At 41.0% G+C, this 19,078-nt stretch overlaps 1 protein-coding gene across 8 annotated transcripts in view; it reads left to right on the top strand.

The window, feature by feature from the left end:
• Positions 1 to 19,078, top strand: part of LOC113679141 (obscurin) — a 97,779-nt gene that overhangs the window by 28,730 nt on the left and 49,971 nt on the right. For 5 of the 8 annotated variants that reach the window (XM_089194834.1, XM_089194835.1, XM_089194831.1 and 2 more), the window contains 15 exons: positions 515 to 4,908; positions 5,892 to 7,937; positions 8,553 to 9,431; positions 9,833 to 10,735; positions 11,053 to 11,349; positions 11,872 to 12,071; positions 12,226 to 12,607; positions 13,034 to 13,342; positions 13,599 to 13,623; positions 13,805 to 14,088; positions 14,177 to 14,218; positions 14,644 to 15,266; positions 16,368 to 16,620; positions 16,969 to 17,364; positions 17,949 to 18,830. In XM_089194834.1, the coding sequence (XP_089050960.1) occupies positions 515 to 4,908; positions 5,892 to 7,937; positions 8,553 to 9,431; positions 9,833 to 10,735; positions 11,053 to 11,349; positions 11,872 to 12,071; positions 12,226 to 12,607; positions 13,034 to 13,342; positions 13,599 to 13,623; positions 13,805 to 14,088; positions 14,177 to 14,218; positions 14,644 to 15,266; positions 16,368 to 16,620; positions 16,969 to 17,364; positions 17,949 to 18,830 (11,915 nt within the window). The remainder of the gene's footprint in view (positions 1 to 514; positions 4,909 to 5,891; positions 7,938 to 8,552; positions 9,432 to 9,832; positions 10,736 to 11,052; positions 11,350 to 11,871; positions 12,072 to 12,225; positions 12,608 to 13,033; positions 13,343 to 13,598; positions 13,624 to 13,804; positions 14,089 to 14,176; positions 14,219 to 14,643; positions 15,267 to 16,367; positions 16,621 to 16,968; positions 17,365 to 17,948; positions 18,831 to 19,078) is intronic. The other 3 variants (XM_089194832.1, XM_089194837.1, XM_089194836.1) reach the window with 3 other exon arrangements.

Below are 19,078 nucleotides of genomic sequence, written 5' to 3'. Positions count from 1 at the left end.
TTCTGTACAAAATTATTTTTAATCCAGTTGCAGTAATGTACACGAGTAAGCAGTGGTAGTCGGTAATTTTCTCTTCACCTGGATCTATTCATTTTGCAAAAGTGCAAACCATTCAAGAGTTGTCGTTAAATTATTATTATGCAGGAGCTAAACTACATCCAACTTTCGATACTGTGCAATAAGGAAAATCATACCGCAATTTTAGTTGATGTACTTCTCAACAACTGAGTTTGCAGATTATCTTTTAAACGTAAAAGAATCTCTGTCGTTTACTGTAATACACTTATAGTACTTTAATACTTGAGATGAGTGTTTGAAATATTCAGGCCAATCAAGACAGTGAAGCTAAGAATATGATTAGATAGTAGAAGTGTAGAATTTATTACAGAGAATATCAGAGAATTCAATAAAGGTCAGTATGACATTGAAGATTTTTTTTATTATAATGGTTGGGACACTATTTTACAAGTTATTTAAAGACAATCTGAGAATCCGTTTCTTTACTCTCCTACAGAAATCTAAATCAGCTACCCCAGTCAGTGACATTAACTGTTGATGGGCAAGATAGAACTGGGTTTGCACCCATCGAAGTTCAACTTCCTACACCCGGTGATATAAGTGCTTCTGAAATCCATTTGATGACAGAGAGTAGGCCAACATCTCGTCGAAGGTCTATTCCCCCCGAATTCACCACAGAACTTACAGACAAAACAATTGAAGAAGGAGACTCTGTAGAAATGCAGATCTTTGTTACTGGCACACCTCCACCCGAAGTGATTTGGTATAAAGATGATCAACCAATCACAATTTATCCTCACAGGCGCTTCCATGCAACCAGAGAAAATGACATCTGTAGCCTAGAGATCAAGGATGCGAGATGCAGTGATCAAGGAAACTATATATGCCGAGCGAAGAACACTGCCGGTGAAGTCAGAAAATCCTGTAAACTAACCGTAAAGCAAGTCACTCCAACAAGCCCTCCTTCCTTTGTTAAACATTTAAAGGATGTACATATTGTGGAAGGCTCTTGCACTCGTTTCGATGTGAAAGTCACAGGAATGCCAGAACCTGAGGTAGCTTGGTTTAAAGACGGAGTGCCAGTTAAACAAGACAAGCATTTGGAAATCGTTCACGATGAAGACACGTCTGCTTTGATTCTTATGTATGGCACACTAGAAGATGCAGGTGACTATGCTTGTAAAGCCAGTAGTGAGGCTGGGGCTGCTGAATCATGCGCGCATCTGTACATATCACCTTTACAAATACCTGCCAAATTTACGTCACAGTTAGAAAGTGTTGTGGTCTCTGAGGGAGATCCAGTCAAGCTCAAGTGCTCAGTGCTTGGAAAACCAGATCCCAATATAATTTGGTTTAAGGACCAACAGCAAGTTAACGAAAGTAGCAGGACAAAAATGAAAGTGTTATCTGACAACACATGCTTATTACACATTCTCAAGACGGACATGGATGATGAGGGGATTTACACATGCGCTGCAACAAATTCTGCTGGAGAGGATACTACCTCTACCACAGTGACAATAAATGGTAAAGGGAAAGCTCCGGAGTTTACCAAAGCCTTGCAAAATACTGAGGTTTCAGACGGCAGTCCACTTTGTTTAGAAGTAAGAGTTAATGGAAAACCAACACCATTTGTAGAATGGCTGAAGGGCACAAAGCTGTTAAAATCTGGGCCACGCTTTGATATCCAAACAAGAGGAAATACACATACATTTCTAATTACGAATTGTAGAGATGACGATGGTGGTACGTATGTGTGCAAGGCAAGGAACAAGTTCGGTACAGCCTCTTGCGAAGCAGTGCTAGTGGTTGCAGAGGATACTGTACCACCAAGATTTACAAAGAAACTCTACGACTCTACAGCTGATTCTGGTAACACCGTTGAATTTTCTGTCAAGTACATTGGTAGTCCAGAGCCAAAAGTCAAATGGTATTTGGATGATGAGGAAGTTTCTGAAGACGACGAAGGTATGGACATTGACACAGAACCTGGTTCATCTTTGCTAGTACTAGAAGACATAGCACCGAATGACTCTGGGCAGTACAAATGCATTATTTCTAATGTAGCAGGCAAAGCAGTCACAAGTGCACAGCTCAAAGTGAGTGATGAAGGTAAAGAAACATTCCCAACCAGTATTCAGCGGGTTGTCGAGGCTGTTCCTCCCCCAGTGGAAAAAAGGCGTAGTGGTAAAGCACCTATGTTCATTAAGGAACTTTCAACTCTCCGTGTTACTGAGGGAGATGCAGTCCGGTTGGAAGTAATAGTTGATGGCTCACCCAGACCGGTTGTGCAGTGGTTTGTTGAAAATGACCATGTGGTAGAAGACGAGCATACACATACAGTCCAAGAGGGAAATAAGTATGCTTTGATTATTGACGGAACAGTATTGGACGACGAGGCTGAGTATAAGTGTGTTGCCAAGAATTCTCTCGGGTTAATAGAATGTACAGCTGAACTCTTGGTGGATGAGATAGCTATCAAACCTGAATTTCTAAAAGAACTGAGGCCAGTTGAAGTTTTGGAGGGTTGTAATGCACAGTTTGAAGTGGAGATTCAAGGAAATCCTGAACCAGACGTTGCATGGTTTAGAAACAATGTTCTTATTGAACCCAGTGAAAAATACAAACCAAGCTGGACTGAAAACGTCCACAAATTGGTTATTCATAAAACTGTTCTCGGTGATTCAGGGGAATTCGCGTGCCAGGCAAGGAATGATATTGGTTTGGTTTGGAGTGTTGCGCCCCTCACTGTTAAACCAGGAAGAACTCACGGGAAACCTCCAACCTTCTTGGAAAAACCTCAAAGTACACATGTAATGTTAGGGGATGTTGTTTCCTTCGAGGTGAAAGTTGAAGGTACGCCGATGCCTACTGTTAAATGGTTCAATGAAGAGGGTGAAGAAATTCCAAAAACTGGTCGTATTTTTTCCTTGCCTAGTGGTAAATTAGCATTCAGTTCTGCGACTCTAGATGACGAAGGAATCTATAAATGTGTGGCTGTCAATGAGAGTGGAGAAGCGTCATGTCAAGTGGAGCTTTTAGTTAATCAAGGAAATGCTTGCCAAGAAACTGAAGATATTTCTCCGTCACATAATGTTGTTGTGGAACGTGAAGTATCCCTTGAAGGTGTGCTCGGCGTTCTAAAGGAGGCAGAAACGCCGCTACCACCACAAATCGTGAAGAGGTTAAAGGATCTTAGTGTAACAGAGGGTGACACAGCACGTTTTGAAGTGCACATTACTGGAGACCCTACACCTGATGTAGAGTGGTCCAGCAGTGGTGAGAAGATAGAAGGAAACGAGGAGACCCTTGTGGAATGTGATGGTGATATTTACAAACTTATTCTGATGGATGTTCTTCCAGACGATGATGGAGAGTACACAGTCACAGCTACAAACAAGATTGGAAAGGTGTCATGTACCGGGAAACTCTCTGTTGCAGAGAAGATTAAGAAGCCTTCTTTCTTGGATGAACTGAGGAATGTTGACGTAACAGAAAATACTGATGTGCGCCTGGAAGTACGAGTACAAGGCACAGAACCTGATATTGATTGGTACAAGGATGGCGTTTTAATCGAAGAAGTTACGTCGAGAACTGAATTTGTTGAGAACGAAGAGAGAGGAAGTTATGCTTATCTCATTTACGGTGCCACATCAGAGGATCAGGGCACCTATCGTTGCACGGCGGTAAATGAGGCCGGCCGTGTGTCGTGCGAAGGACAACTGACGGTGAGAGAAAACGTCACTCCTCCCAGGTTTCTCCAGCGCCTCGAAGACAACTCAGTTGTGGAGGGAGGTGCTGTTGACTTGGAGGTTGAGGTCAGTGGGAGACCAAGACCAGCTTTGAAGTGGCTGAAAGATGGGAGCATTGTTGTTCCAGATGATCGTTTTAAAATAGACACAGAAGGCCGTATTCATACATTGCAGATAACTCAATGTATGCTTTCAGATGGAGGGAAATACACTTGTACTGCTTCTAACAGTGGCGGCACGGATACTTGCTCTGCTAATCTGCAAGTCGAAAAAGAGATGCACGCCCCAGAATTTGTTGTTCGACCTGAAGGAGCACACATTGTCGAGGGAAGCCAAGCCAGATTTGAGGCAGTTGTTTCTGGTCTACCAGAACCTGAAATTGAGTGGTTCAAAGATGGAAAACTTGTACGAAACAGTCACCGCTTTGAACTGGAGTTCGACAGAAATCGTTCCGCTCTTACTGTGAAGGGAGCAAAACAAACAGATGACGGAGAATTCACGTGTACAGCTACCAACCAAGTTGGGAAGGTTTCTTGCTCTATAGAACTTGTTGTTGACGAGGCAGTTGTTGCACCTGAATTTGTCAAGAAAATGACAAATATAGAGTTATGTGAGGGTGACTTGGCACGATTTGACGTTCGGGTGTCTGGCACACCTCAACCAGACATAAAATGGTTGAAGAATGACGAGTCTTTGCGAGGGGAATCACGATACGAATTTCTCTCCGATGATGACATGCATTCCTTGGAGTTGTCTAATTGCCTGTTATCTGATGCTGGAACATACCGCTGTACCGCCTCAAATGAGGCAGGAGAAACGTCTTGCACTGGCGAACTCACTGTTGCAGAAAAGCTGTCCCCTCCAGTGTTTACGGATGAGCCCTATTTTCCAAGTTTGATTGAAGCTGGAGGTGACATTGTGCTAGAGGCGATGGTTAGTGGTAAGCCTACACCAACTGTGGAGTGGGTCAAAGATGATACAGCTCTTAAGAACAGCAGTCAATTTAACATAAAGGCCAAAGATGACAAACATACCCTAACTATTTCTAGTGCTAGCCCTGCTGATTCTGGAGCTTATAAGTGCATCGCACATAATACTGCTGGAACGTCCACAAGGACTTTCAACGTTAACATTGAAGGTAAGGATGTTTGTTTCAATGTTTATCTTTTGTAGCAGCTTCCATGTACATGTAGCACAGATATTTCACTGTGCTATGTCATCCTCAGATTAATTTGTGTATTTTAACATGCATTGCTCTAACTGGTGATGGCAGAAGCGTGTGAGACCAGATACGTTTGTAATCATTTCGAGTCGGACAATACATAAAAATATTGACCAATCATATGGCTCTTTAGTGGCTCCTATGACTTGAACTGTTTTTTAAACAATGTGCTCTGTGGTAGATGTTAAATGTCGGAGAAGCTTGCAACAGTTTGCTTTTACATGAATTACACTTCGTTAGTGAGCTGCAATCAGCAAACCGAAAACGCTCTAGTTCGGGTATTTAAGAGGCTGCTTCGTAAAATGATATCAACTGACATAAGGTTCTCTATGTAACATTGTAAGAGCAGTGGTAGACCAACAAAGGCCCAAGCAAATAGAATAGAGTTTAATTCTGTAAAATACTTCTTAACCTTATCATTAGTAATCCTGCCCAGCTTTCTCAGCTATTGGCTTCAAGGTAGCTTTTATTTGTAAGCATCTGAGGAACGACCTAGCACTATAAAATTATTTAAGTGTATCAGCATACTTTACATATATTGTCGGTTAAAAGCATAATTATATCGCTCAACCATTGCTCTGTGTGTACTTTGTAATTGTTATCAATCAAAGGCACCTCCCTCACCTCAACTAATGCTTTTTATTCTGCTAACTGTACTTTGTACATTCTGCCTTGGTGCAGTGTTTCTTCCTCACTTGTCGTCTGTGGACGAGCTATGGCTTTGTTGAAGTCGGTCTTTGTGTAGGCTAACTGGCCTGTTCCAAATCTTGTAACACGTTTGATTCTACTTATCATACGTCGTTCATACCTCTGTCGTGACGTCTCGCAGACGAGCTTCTAGATACAGACGGTCTACCTTTACGGAAATGTGAAGAAACAATCCCTTTTTTATTGCATAGCCTCAAAGCCGCACGGAACTGCGCCCACGTTTACAAAGTTGTTGGTGTCACCAACAGCCATTGAGAACTCTCCAGTTACTCTGGAGTGCGAAGTCGTTGGTTCTCCTGAAATATTCATCGAGTGGATCAAAGGCGATTGTCGAGTTAGGCAAACGACACGTGTTCGTACCGAATTTGATGGGAAAAACTGCCGTCTAATATTCTTACGCACAGAGCTCGATGATGAAGCAGATTACAAGTGTATTGCTAGAAATGCGTTTGGCACTGCATCTACAGATTGTGAAGTGCTAGTGGAGGAAGATCTCAGTCAACATCATAGTCCACCTTTTTTCAAAAAGAAGCCACACAACCAAACGATATCAGAAGGTCAACATGCAACGTTCAGTGCTATTATCGGAGGAACCCCAGAACCCGAAGTCGATTGGTTTAAGGATGAAAAAGCGATTGAAGATAAAGGGAGATTTGTTATTAGAGACGATCTTGACAAGGGAAAGTTTTCCCTAACCATTGAAGAAACCTTTGTTGAGGATGCCGGCATATACAAGTGTGTTGCCTTTAATGAAGTTGGAGAGGAGTCATACGAGGTAAGATTAAGTATTATTCCCCTTGGAAATAAAAGTGAACCCACCTTTGAGGTGCCTTTTGAAGTCTCCGTTAATGCAGAGTCGGCCACACCCCTGAGCTTTTCCAACCAGCCAAAGTTTGTGGTAACATCAGGAGAACCAGGTGCAACTAAGGATCAACCTCGACCCACAAACGAGAAGCTTACAGCTTCAAGAAAGACCGCAGACTTTGATCTTGAACCTCCGCACTTTATTGCCTTGCCGGAAGGTCTCAGTCCTTTTGAAGTGAACGCAGATGAAGATGTCACTCTGCAAGTGAGAGTAAGAGGTAAACCTCTCCCGGAGGTAAAGTGGCTGAAAGATGAGAAGCCCCTGGTAGAAACAAGCAAATTCCTATGGAAAAATGACACAGATATATATACGTTAGTGATCTGTGGACCTACACCAAGAGATAAAGGAACTTACGTCTGTTTAGCATCAAATAGTGCTGGAACTGCCACGAGAAGTTTTGAAGTGAACATAGAAGGCTATGAAGACTGGGTTATGCCTTCATTTCAGGAACATACAGCAAACCCCTTTGTAATATCAGATGATGGCGATGTGACCATGGACGTTAGAGTAACGGGGAATCCTTCACCAAGCGTTGAGTGGAGAAAAGATGGTCAACCCATATTAGAAAATGAACGGGTTAAATTATTTTCTTCAGAAGACGTTCACAGACTTTTTATCAAAGGAGCTTCGCCAGAAGACGAAGGGAATTACATTTGCACGGCAACTAACCCAGCTGGAAAGTCGACCAGAACATACACTCTAGACATTGGTGGTGTTGGGCCTGAAGAGGTCAGAAGTCGCCAGGAAGTTGTAGACGAAACATTAGTGCCTCCCAGAATTGTAAAACAGACAGAGCTAGAGACACCAATAAGTATTTCTGAGGATGGTGATGTTAAACTGGAGGTTATGTTCAATGGAACCCCAGACGAAGAGTGGACAAAGGATGGAATAGTCATACAGGAAAGTAACCATTTTCAGATAAACTCAGAAGTTGGAGTGCAGAATCTTGTTATTAAGGGTGCCACTCAGGAGGACAAAGGAGTATACAAATGCATGCCTTCTAATAAAGCTGGCTCCTCGTGGAAAACATTTTCAGTTGATTGTAAAGAAGCGGAGAACGTTCACCCAGAACAACCTTCGGGACTGGAAAGGCCTTCTTTTGTTGAAGATGACAATGTCGTTCCTTTTCAACTGACTGTCGATGGAGATGTTAAGCTTGCAGCAAGAGTTCAGGGTAGCCCCACACCACAAGTTGAGTGGGATAAGGATGATGTTCCTCTACAAAACAGCGAGCATATTGTTATTACTTCTAAAGATGACCTTTACTCCTTACTGATTTCAAATCCAACTATCTCTGACAAAGGAAAGTACACTCTTACTGCCACAAATGAAGCTGGAGTTGGTACACGTGCTTTCGATGTTAAAATTAAAGGTAGCTCTTTATCTTGAAGTTATAAAGTGAGAGGTTTCCTTTTGTAATCTTTTTTAATTCCTCTAGTTTAGACATTTCTCATTTTCTTGCTGGCAGATGAAAGTTTCTCCAAGTAATAAATTGGATCCTTTTAACTGGTCTTAGTTTAGTCGCGATTTTGGTTTTCTCGTACGGATTTGCCACGTTGTTCGCTAGTAGACAAACATTAGAAAGAGAATGATACTCCTCTGACCATCGGGGTGCCTCCACAGATAGTACTTTCTCGAATTCTTATTAAATGCATTGATCAGTTGTTTAACTTGTCCAGTTTCCCCCAAATCCATCATCTGGAATTCTTGGTAAAGTTTGATTTACAAAAAGATGAACTTGATACAATTTGTTCGCCCAGGGGAACCATATGGTTGATATGCTTTTCAAGCTTTATAGCTGCTTATTGCAGTTGTCTAAAATTTAATTGCAGTTATCGATGAAACATGTTTAACTCGTAATGATTTTGTGTCATTATTACAATATGCTTTTTCTTCACCAGATAGACAGTTGATCTTATTTTTCTTAGCCACTAATTTGCTGAATAAATTGAATTATAATGAATGTTGATCAACGTACATGTCACAGGTGCAAAGCCAATTAGTTCGTCGCCAGAAATCACCAAGGAACTTGATGAGGTAGAGGTACTTCAAGGACAACCAATCACGTTGGAGTGTCATGTCTCTGGAGCTTCTGATGCTCACGTGAAGTGGTTTCATGACAATGTTCTTCTGACTGACAATGAGCGAATAACCACCTCATTCGATGGTGTGGTTTGTGTCCTGACAATCCAACGCTCAATTCTAGATGATGAAGGGGACTATCTGTGTCAGATAGAGAATGACCAAGGTGTCGTGTCAAGTTCTTCTGAAGTGATAGTGGACGAAGGAATGGCGTTACCAATTTTCAAAGAGCCACTGAAAAACACAAGTATTACCGAAGGCGAGAATGTCTGCTTTGATATCCGTGTTGTAGGAAACCCAGAACCAGTCGTGGAATGGTTTAAAGATGGTGTACAGCTTGAAGATGAGGGCCGTATTATGATAATTGATGACGTGGATGATGATCAGCCAGAACTCTTCTCTCTTGTAATCGAAAAGTGTGAACAATCAGATGTCGGTCTGTACAAATGTATAGCTATGAACGAAGCTGGCAAAGATTCGTGTAGCGCTCAACTGCAAGTCACCTCTTCATCAGTTGCACAGAAGAGTCCAGATATTGCTAAGATTCCAGTGAATGTCACAGAGGGCCAAGACGTAACACTGAAGGCTTTGACCAGTGCACAACTTCCCAAAGTCATTTGGCTTAAGGATGATGAACCTTTGATGCAGAGTACCCACTATGATATTGATGCTAAACAAGGCATCCATACTCTGACAATAAGAAATGCCTTACCTGAGGACTCTGGGATTTACAAGTTTGATACTAATGATGATAGCACCAGTATCTTCAAGGTCACCATTAAAGGTAATACTAGCAAATTTGATTTTCAAAGAGAAAATCTTGTGTATGAAAAATTGTGGAAGGCGGTTATGTGCCTCATTAGATACACGAAAAATGCACTGCGTCGGTGCTCGCTATCAGTTAGTTTTGCAATCATACTTTTTTTTAATAGTTCCACTAATAATTTACTTTTTCTTTCACTAAAATATTTGCGGAAGCTATGTTTACTAGAATGTTTTTCTAAATTTGTTGAAGAGTGTTTTCACGTAATTATGGTATTTATTGAGGCGAGGTTTGGATAGAGTTGCTTGATGATAAGGGTAATTTTTCAGTCAATAAATTGGGTGTGGTAAATGAATATCGGACAGTGTCCCATTTAAACCTCTTACCTCTCTCATTAAATCTCATCTTAATTTATCTTGAAGGGAAAGATTCTTTAGATGGCGTCGCACCGGAGGTCACAGCAGTAAATAGTCCTTTGGAAGTACTTGAGGGAAGTACAGCCAAACTGACTTGTGTGGTCACTGGAACACCATATCCAAAAGTTACTTGGCTAATAGATGGTAGTCCTGTTGAGACAAGTGAGCGTGTCATTTTTGACTGCGATGGAGAGTTCTCATCACTTCTCTTCCTAAGCACTGAGCTGGATGACGAAGGAGAGTATCAGTGCAAAGCACAGAACGAGATTGGATCAGCAATCAGCACTATGGAACTTCTGGTAAATGAACTCAGTGACCTTGAAGATCAGAGTAAACCAGAGTTTTCAGAGAAATTGAAAGAGGTCAGCACATTTGAAGGTGATACTGCAGTCTTTAGCGTAAAAGTTCAAGGCTTTCCACTTCCTGACGTTCAGTGGTACTCGTCTGAACGGGAAATTTTAAAAAATGAGCGGTTTGTTACAGATTCTGCTGTAGATGGTCGCCACACGCTCACTATCAATGACTGCGTAACTAAAGACAAAGGGAGATACAAATGTGTTGCATCCAATGTAGTTGGGAAGGCTGTGTCTTCAGCTGGTTTGACAGTTAAGGAAAAGTTAATCCCACCCCAATTTTCAGACCAAGATAGTGGAGCTCCGATGTTGATTGATGAAGGAAGCGATGTTACGCTGCAAGTTGAAGTAACTGGAAAGCCAAAGCCGTCCACTAAGTGGTACAAAGACGACCAACCAATTAGTCGAACCAGTAGCAAGTACAAGACTGATGTTCTAGGAGAGAGGCAGTCTCTCAATATTGTCGCTGCAACACCAGAAGACTCTGGAATTTATCAGTGTAGAGCTACCAGCCCGTCTGGGACAATAACGAGAACCTTCGATGTTAATATAAAAGGTTAGTTTTCGAGTCTGAAACATTTGTTTTCCATATTTCAACCACAGAGAATGACCGAAAAATAAATGTCAGTTTTTCATAAATTGTTCTGAGCGAGAGGTTTGGGTTGTCGCCATCGTTTCTGTGGTTTGATCCTTTTTTTTTTTTCTTTTTTCGAAATTTAAAACTTCGAAGTATAAAATACAGTCATGATAGTCCACCTTGTTCATTGGGGTGGGTCTTTCTCCTCGAGTTTTTTCGTTTAAAAGTATATCTCATAGTGAGCAAGAGACACCACCTTGTGAATAGAAGTATTTCCTTACTCATTACATGAACAGCAAAACAACCGGAGGGCGAGTCTCCCAAGTTCATTCAGCCCTTAAAGTCCAAGGAGGTGTTCGAAGGTAGTGCCGCAAAGCTTGAGGTCAGGATATCGGGTGAGCCAGAGCCGAAAGTGGAGTGGTTTAAAGATGAACAACCAATAGAAGAAGGTGGCAACTTTAGAATTGAATTTGACACTGATGGCTGTACGCTCGTCATCAATTCTACCAAGACGAGTCATGAAGGTCTGTACAAGTGCGTGGCTTCAAATTCATTTGGAAAAGCTAACTCTGAGGCAGAGTTGCTGGTTACAGGTTTGTATTTATCTTGAGGCTAGTCGTAATGAAAGGTGAAGTATTCTTTTGTGGGAGTGTGAGAGGAAGGATTGGTCAGAATTTGTGACAGGAATGTAAATGTTCATGCCCAGCATAATACGTGAGCCTGTAAATGTTGATGTTTGGAACGACATTTTTTCATTTCATTCATAAGATAGTTCGTAAATTCGTAGAATTTAATTAATTGGGCGGGCTTACTTTATATTTCCACTACCAGGCTAACGACATGTTTGAACGCATGGACGTGTTCGCTATTCAACGAGTGCGATGAAAATTTGGTTAAAATTATTATTACATGCGTCAGCTTTGCGTTGATCGAAGCACTTAGGACGTTTGGAGAGCAACAAGCTTGAGTTGCTCACAGATGCACTTCTAGCGAGTCTTCAACATACTTGGTGCTCTCCGAAGTTCGCGCGTGCTACATGTTTTAATTGACGCATGTTGACGTAGAGCCATTTGTTCATTAGAGTCATTCTTGTATACGGTTCTTTTCTTTTGTAGGAGACGATGAAAATGAAGTGGAGTCCCCAGAAAACTTAGTAACGGTGGAAAAAAGTGTACCGATAAGTTCAGTACCTTTTGGACCAGTGGAAGTTGCACTCCCAGTTAAAGAGGAGAGCCTTCCTTCAACCTACAAGGAGAAACGTGAAGTGTCAGAGAAAGAGCTTCCACAAAGTAGACCTTCTTTTGAAGCTGTTCAGGTATCCTAAAATTTCTATTTGCGTAGAGACTATCAGTCAAATACAAGAGGGTTGAAGTAAGCAGTGCTATTTGTTAGTGTCTTGGGACTCAGAACTTGGATTAATGGATTAAGAAGATTGTAATTATTGTATCTCTGTCAATTCATTTTTGTAGCTTGTTTTACCTGGACCAGGAGATGTGCCTTTGATACCAGACACTATTTCAGCCTTGGAATACGAGCCAGTTCAACTGACACTGCCGGGTGCGGATGAACCCATTCTGCCTGACTTTATGGATGTTCCTAATGACTTAAAGGTAAATGAAGGTGCCAAGGTGGTTCTCAAAGTGAGGGTAATTGGACAACCTGCGCCTGAAGTTACATGGTTTGTAGATGACGAGCCAGTGCAACCAAGTGACAATATTTCTATTCGTTCTGATGGAGATAAGCATGAGCTTATTATTCATGAGGCAGAAGTGGATGATGAAGGGATGTACAAATGTGTAGCAAAAAGTGAGGCAGGAAAAGCTATCTGCGAAGTGGAATTGCTCGTAGAAGGTAATTTTTGTAGACTCTTAGAGACCAGCCTTCGGGTTTCGAAGGATGGATAACGCTACAACCGTTTGCCTTTTGAATAAACCTTTATCCGTTAGATAAGATAGTACGTAGGATAGCGTTATCTGCTATTTTAACAACTAGGCGTAGGCGACATCAGTTGGAATAAAGCCTGTGGAAAATTGATGTCATTGAAAAAACACATCAAGTAGCGAAGTTGGAAGTTTTTTGGATCTCAAATCTGAACCAGTTATCTTTCCTCATGGTATTTCGCATGTAACAATTTTTTTCCATAGAACGTTTTTAAGCGTTTAAGAGGTATGTTGTAAGTTAGCGTTTATTACGACGCATCAGATCCATTGGTACTCATGAAGTTTTTTGTAACAAATGAAAAATGTTTAGTAGAGTGTCTTCTAACTACATTTACAGAAGCAAGAAAGCCAAAAACAGAGGAATCCCTTGAAGTTCAAATCACAAAGGAGCTGGAGGACGTTGAAGTTGATGAAGGAGAACCAGCAACTTTGGAGATCTGTTTTGTGAGTCGAGACAAACCAGCTGTGTCCTGGTTCAAGGAAATGAAGCCTGTAGAACCGAACAAGAGAGTCAAAATTATAACAGATGAGCAAAGCAGTAAGCTGATTATCAAGAAGACCGTCGGTGAAGATGAGGGACTTTACAAGTGTTCAGTTAAAAGTGGGACTTGGGAAATGAATTCCTCTGCAGAACTTATAGTTGAAGGTTTGTGAATTAGGCAAATTCAAGTAAATAAGCACTTTGGTCTTAACGATACAATTTGACCTGGTAACACGTGCATTGTTGACTTAACGCAATATGATCGTTTACAGTACTTTAGATGAGCTGTTTCTCGATATTGAACTCTCACAAGCACCAAATTCAGTACCGGTACCGTATGAGTGCTGTTTGAAGAACAGATTAATTTTTGTTTGTTTTAATTACTCGATGATTTTTTTAAAAACTCTCTATTTCACTTCAGAACCAAGTGACGACGAAAAAGTGATGTAAGTAATTTCACGTATTGTTTTTATATTATCATAGACATAGATGGAACCAGAACCTGATAAGAAGTTGAGACAAATTTTATCATTACCTTTTAAACTTAATTACTCCACATTGTTTACAACGTTCAGGATCCGAAAGGCATTTTATTTGAAAATGAACGTTCATTATTGTTTTGATCAGACTCAGGAAGCCTGTTCTGGTTCAAAAATTTTCTGATGGAGACATTGTGGAGGGGGAAAAGCTTGAACTGCAGATCAAAGTGATTGGCTCCAAACCTGTCACTGTCACGTGGTACAGAGACGATGAAAAGATAGAAGCAGACGATCACTGCAAATTACTCTCAGACGACGAGATTCATGTGCTCAGAGTAAACCAAGCAGAAATCGACGACGAGGCCATATACAAGTGTGTAGTGAAGAATCCTGCAGGACAAGATCAGTGTGAGGCACAAATCCTGGTTGAAGGTACTGCAGTGTTTTTACCATATGATGTTTTTGCTTAGGACCGAAAGAATTTTTTTCACCATTTGCAACTTGATTTCTCTATTTGCAGAAAAGACTGATTCTGTGGAATTTGTTGATGCAGAATTCAGTGGTATGTGATGTTCGAAATTTTAGAAACGACCAATGAAACGGAGTTCAACGTTCAAGTTGCAGCGGGTGTTTTATTCTAAAAAATACTCTTTGGTCTTTAGAACTATCGTTGTTGTAAATTCTTAACATAACCATGGTAGTGACTAAGTCATCAACGTGCAACGTCTGCAAACAAATATATTAAACGAAACAACAACAAAAAAAGCAAGCAGGTTTCATGTACCCTTGGTAGTGGGCCGAGAAAATCGGCCGAGAAAAATGACTCCAGAGCAACATGAGAAACTTTGACTGAAGTAAGCCATTCAGTTGGCTATTTACAAGCGTGCGCTTTAACTCGAACGTTGTCCTTCCGGCTTCTCTTTCTCTTTCTCGAAACCATTTTGACTTAGGCGATCTTTGACTTTCCGAATTTTTTTTGCCACTCAGAAAACGCTCCTCATTTCATCTCACGTTTGCCAGAAGAGATAGAGGTTCTTGAAGGTGACTTAACACGGCTTGACTGTCGAATAGGACTTGCGGCAGAAGTTTCCTGGTTTAAAGATGACGAACCTTTGGAGGAGGACGATCGCATCACCATTGAAAACGAGGGTGATGCTTCTGCAGTTGTCATCTCCTGTACAGAATTAGACGATGAAGGTGACTACAAATGTGTAGTGCAAAACGAGTTTGGAAGAGCCATGTGTCAGACTGAGCTAATTGTGGAAGAAGGTGTTAGTATGCCACTGATTAAGGAGTCGCTGAAGAACCTTGAGGCCAATGAAGGTGATGTGGTTAAGTTTGAGGTTCGTATCACAGGTAACCCTGAACCGGTGGTGGAATGGTTCAAGAACGGGAGTCAGTTGCAAGACGAGGGACGTGTGATCATTGTTGACGATGCTGATGACAATGACGAAGAGCTCTTTTGTCTCGTCATTGAGGATTGTGAAGTTGGTGATTCTGGGACGTACAAGGTCGTGGCAATGAGTGAGGCTGGAACTGCCAATTGTGAGTGCAGCCTGAATGTTACTCGTACTCAGGTTCCGCCGGAGTTTAAAGATGAAATGGAAGAGGTAGGAGCATTTTATTCAAATGTGCCATCGTTTTTTCGAATTATAGATATCCTTTATGGGTAACGCACTATCTTTAGCTCGAAGTAAAAGCAGAGGGTACAACAGGTACGAAAATTATTTAAACGTCGATCAGTTAGCCACCTAAGACTTGTGAAAAGAAATATTAAAATGGTGTGCTGAAAGCAGTCCTCTCCTTCCTTCCCCTCACTCCTTCAAAGAATTGTAACCTTACAGAAACGTGCGTTAAGAATAGTAAGCAATTCTACATACATTGCCCATACTGGCCCTATTTTTAAGGAACTTAAACTCTTAAAATTTCATGATATCCATTCGTTTCAATTAGGTACTTTTATGTTTTCATTCGAGAACTCTGCACTCCCTTCCAAATCCAATAACTTTTTTTTACTGAATAATCAAATCCACAATTATAATACTAGGAATGCTCAGTCCTTCCGTTTGCCACTGTGCAGAACGAACACCAGGAAGTTTTCAATTTACTTTCAAGGTCCAAACTTTTATAATTCTCTGAATTCTGACATAACTAGTTCTCTCTCCTCCGCTTCTTTTAAAAGAAAGCTTGAGGAATTTCTTCTCTCTAGGTATTAACTTCTGTAAGGCAGTAATTCTTAACTAACTTACTTAATGTGTGTGTGTGTGTGTGTGTGTGTGTGTGTGTGTGTGTGTGTGTGTGTGTGTGTGTGTGTGTGTGTACGTGTGCGCGGTCAAAGTTAATTACCATAAGTCCATATTGTAATTCTAATATAAGATTAGTTATTTTAAGTGAGAAAGCCTGACTTGTTATAAGCCTCGTGGTTTCTTTCAGGTTTTCTCGCCATTTATTTTCTGTCATCAATTTTCTTCATTTTTTTTTCCATCTGTAAATGTCGTATATGGCAAATAAATATTGTATTGTATTATTGTAGTCTGGGCTATTGCCCTGACAGTCCCACTGGGGTCACGGGTTTATGTTATTTTTGGTCCTTATCCGGTTATCTTTGATAACCTCTATGGCAGAAGGGGATTTGCTCATGCTCCGTTTACCTTTGGTTATTTATTTCTTTTCAAACATTCGTGCTCAGTTTTCATTTGTGTTACTGCCAGGTGCCTATGGAAGGCTCTCAAGGCGACAATGTGTCTATGGTTGTGAATACTGGTCGGTTACCCTCACCAGTAATTGCATGGTTCAAGGACGAAGAGCCAGTCGTGTCCAGTTCTCATCTTGAGATCTCACAGGACCCCGATCACTCTAAGCTAATGGTTCATCATGTCACCCCAGAAGACTCCGGTACTTACAAGTGTGTTGCAACTAGTGTAATGGGTACAATTACCAAGAAGTTTCTTCTTAATATAGAAGGTAACGTGATCTTTCTCTAACGTTCTGGCAAGTATTGATCAGTTAGCGAGCATATTTATTTGGTTTATAAAATCGGCATTCCTAAATGAACCCTCTTGAGCAAAGACAATAAAATACTGACATTGGTCACCAAGAGAGAGCTTTTCGTTCGATGTAGGAATCAGTAAATTTCTGTAACTGCCTCGAGGGACTGCATCGCGTTTTCTTTGCGCTCAATTTTTCTTCTCTCCGCAATTCTGATTTTTCCTCATGAGATGAAGATATTTGTTGTTGTTCTGTTTATGGTTCTGGACGTTATTTTTTTTGTTATAAATGATTGTAAAGTGCGTGCTTTTTCTCGTCACTCAGGATCAGAACCTAAATTAGAACAGACAATAAGTACTTCCGACTTGCAAGCAGAACCTGTAAGAGATGTTGCCGCACCGGTGTTCCTAAAAAAGATGGATGCTGTTGTAATTAATGCTGGAGAGGAGGCCCGATTTGATGTTAGAGTTTCTGGCGTTCCAGAACCTAAAGTTGTATGGTATCGGGGGTCAAATGAGGTGAAAGATGAAGGACGATTTGTGCACATTGATGCCATTGAAGAAGATCTGTTCACATTGGTTATTGAAAGCAGTGAATCAGGAGATGCTGGTCAATACAAGTGCGTTGCTTCCAACGAAGCTGGTCAAAGGTCATGTGAAGCTCAGTTGATTGTACGCGAAAAGGAAGTTGACAAAAAACCTCTCAATGAAAATGTTCAAGGTACAAAAACTAATACTGTCGAGGACTTAAAATTTGGACACACCTACTATACTAAGTTGCATCCAGTTAGAAGAATCACTCATCTGACTCTTTTTGGAGTTGATTCAGACTCAGTGCTGCTTTGGGATTAAAGGTTACACCCTTACATTAGTTATATGCATTGTGGCGTGTCCAGTAGAGCAGTTAAATGTATTTCCTATTTCGAATACAAGGGAATTACTTACTAGTGTGTTAATAATCATCTGTCTGTCTATGAACTGAAATAAAGGGGTAAGTTTCTAAAGAAACTGGTGCTGCGTCGATGGGAGAGTATAGTAGGTAATTTAGTGTTAACAACTGGGTTGAAAACGTAAATTAGCCACCGTAAAGGGTAAAAAACCTGACGTTTCGAGCGTTAGACCTTCGTCAGAGCGAGCGAAGGGCTAACGCTCGAAACGTCAGCTTTTTTCCCTTTACGGTGGCTAATTTACGTTTTCAACCCAGTTGTTAACACTAAATTACCTGCTATGAACTAAAATATATTGTTAATGTATGCTGAAATTTAATGATAGATAAAAGCTGGAGTTCATTTATATCTTACATAGCGAAACCACGAGAAGAGGCCCCCAACTTCTCACAGCCACTGCAGACAGTTGAGGTCATAGAAGGAACTGAAGCCACTCTTAAGTGTATGGTCACAGGCAATCCAGAGCCTAACATAGCTTGGTTTAAAGATGGTGACACTGTGGCAGAGGAGAAAAGATACAAAACTCGATATAATGGAGAGCAAGCCACTTTAAAAATCCAGAATACAGAATTGGATGATGAGGGTGAATACAAGTGCGTTGCTGAAAATCACCTCGGTTCAGCCTCTTGTTCCGCTGAACTCCTTGTTAATGAACCAAACACTATGCCTGAGTTTGAAGAAAAAATGAAACCAGTTGATGTCATTGAAGGAGAACTTGCACAATTTTCTGTGAAAGTGGCAGGTAATCCACCTCCTGTTATAGACTGGTTTAGGGGAAAAGATAAATTGGAGGACGAAGGGCGAATTGAAATCATTGATAACGAAGACAGTGGTAATTACACACTTATAATCAATGACACGCTCTTAGGGGATGCTGGGACATACAAGTGCATAGCTTTGAATGAAGAAGGTGAAAGGTCATGCAAAGCCGCCTTGGCAGTAAAGGAAGCTGTTACTAAACCTGAAATAGAAATTGAACCAGAAGCGACTCCGTTGAAAGTAGCAGAGGGTGATGTTGTCAGTCTTAGTGCGATCGTGAAAGGAAAACCTGTTCCCACAGTCGACTGGTACAAAGATGATGAGAAGCTGCGGGAAACAAGCCGTTTGAAGATAGATGCCAAAGATGGCGAACACTCTCTTCTTATTCTGGAAGCCAAACCTGAGGACTCTGGGGTGTACAAGTGTCAGGCAAAGAACAAAGGTGGTAACGTGGAAAAAACCTATCATGTCGACATAAAAGGTTCGTTGCTTCATGTTAAATCTTATGAGAGTAGAAGTATATCATTTGTATTCAGGTAGTCGTTATGATGTAGGCAATCTTGACACAGTTTTTTGCTGTAATTGCATGTGAAAAGCATTTGAAACCCTTTCACATTCTTTTCGAACGAGTTTCTGGAGCCCGCATGTAAAACATTCGGACTCCTCTTCTCTAGAGCCCCTAAGCGATTTTTTACCAAAAGTGGATGACCCCAATTTGAAACCCAAACC

This window comes from Pocillopora damicornis, chromosome 14, assembly GCF_964200805.1.
Source record: "Pocillopora damicornis chromosome 14, jaPocDami1.2, whole genome shotgun sequence".
Taxonomy (NCBI): Eukaryota; Metazoa; Cnidaria; class Anthozoa; order Scleractinia; family Pocilloporidae; genus Pocillopora; species Pocillopora damicornis.
Note: the sequence above shows the minus strand (reverse complement) of the source record. Positions and strands in the feature narration are given on the sequence as shown.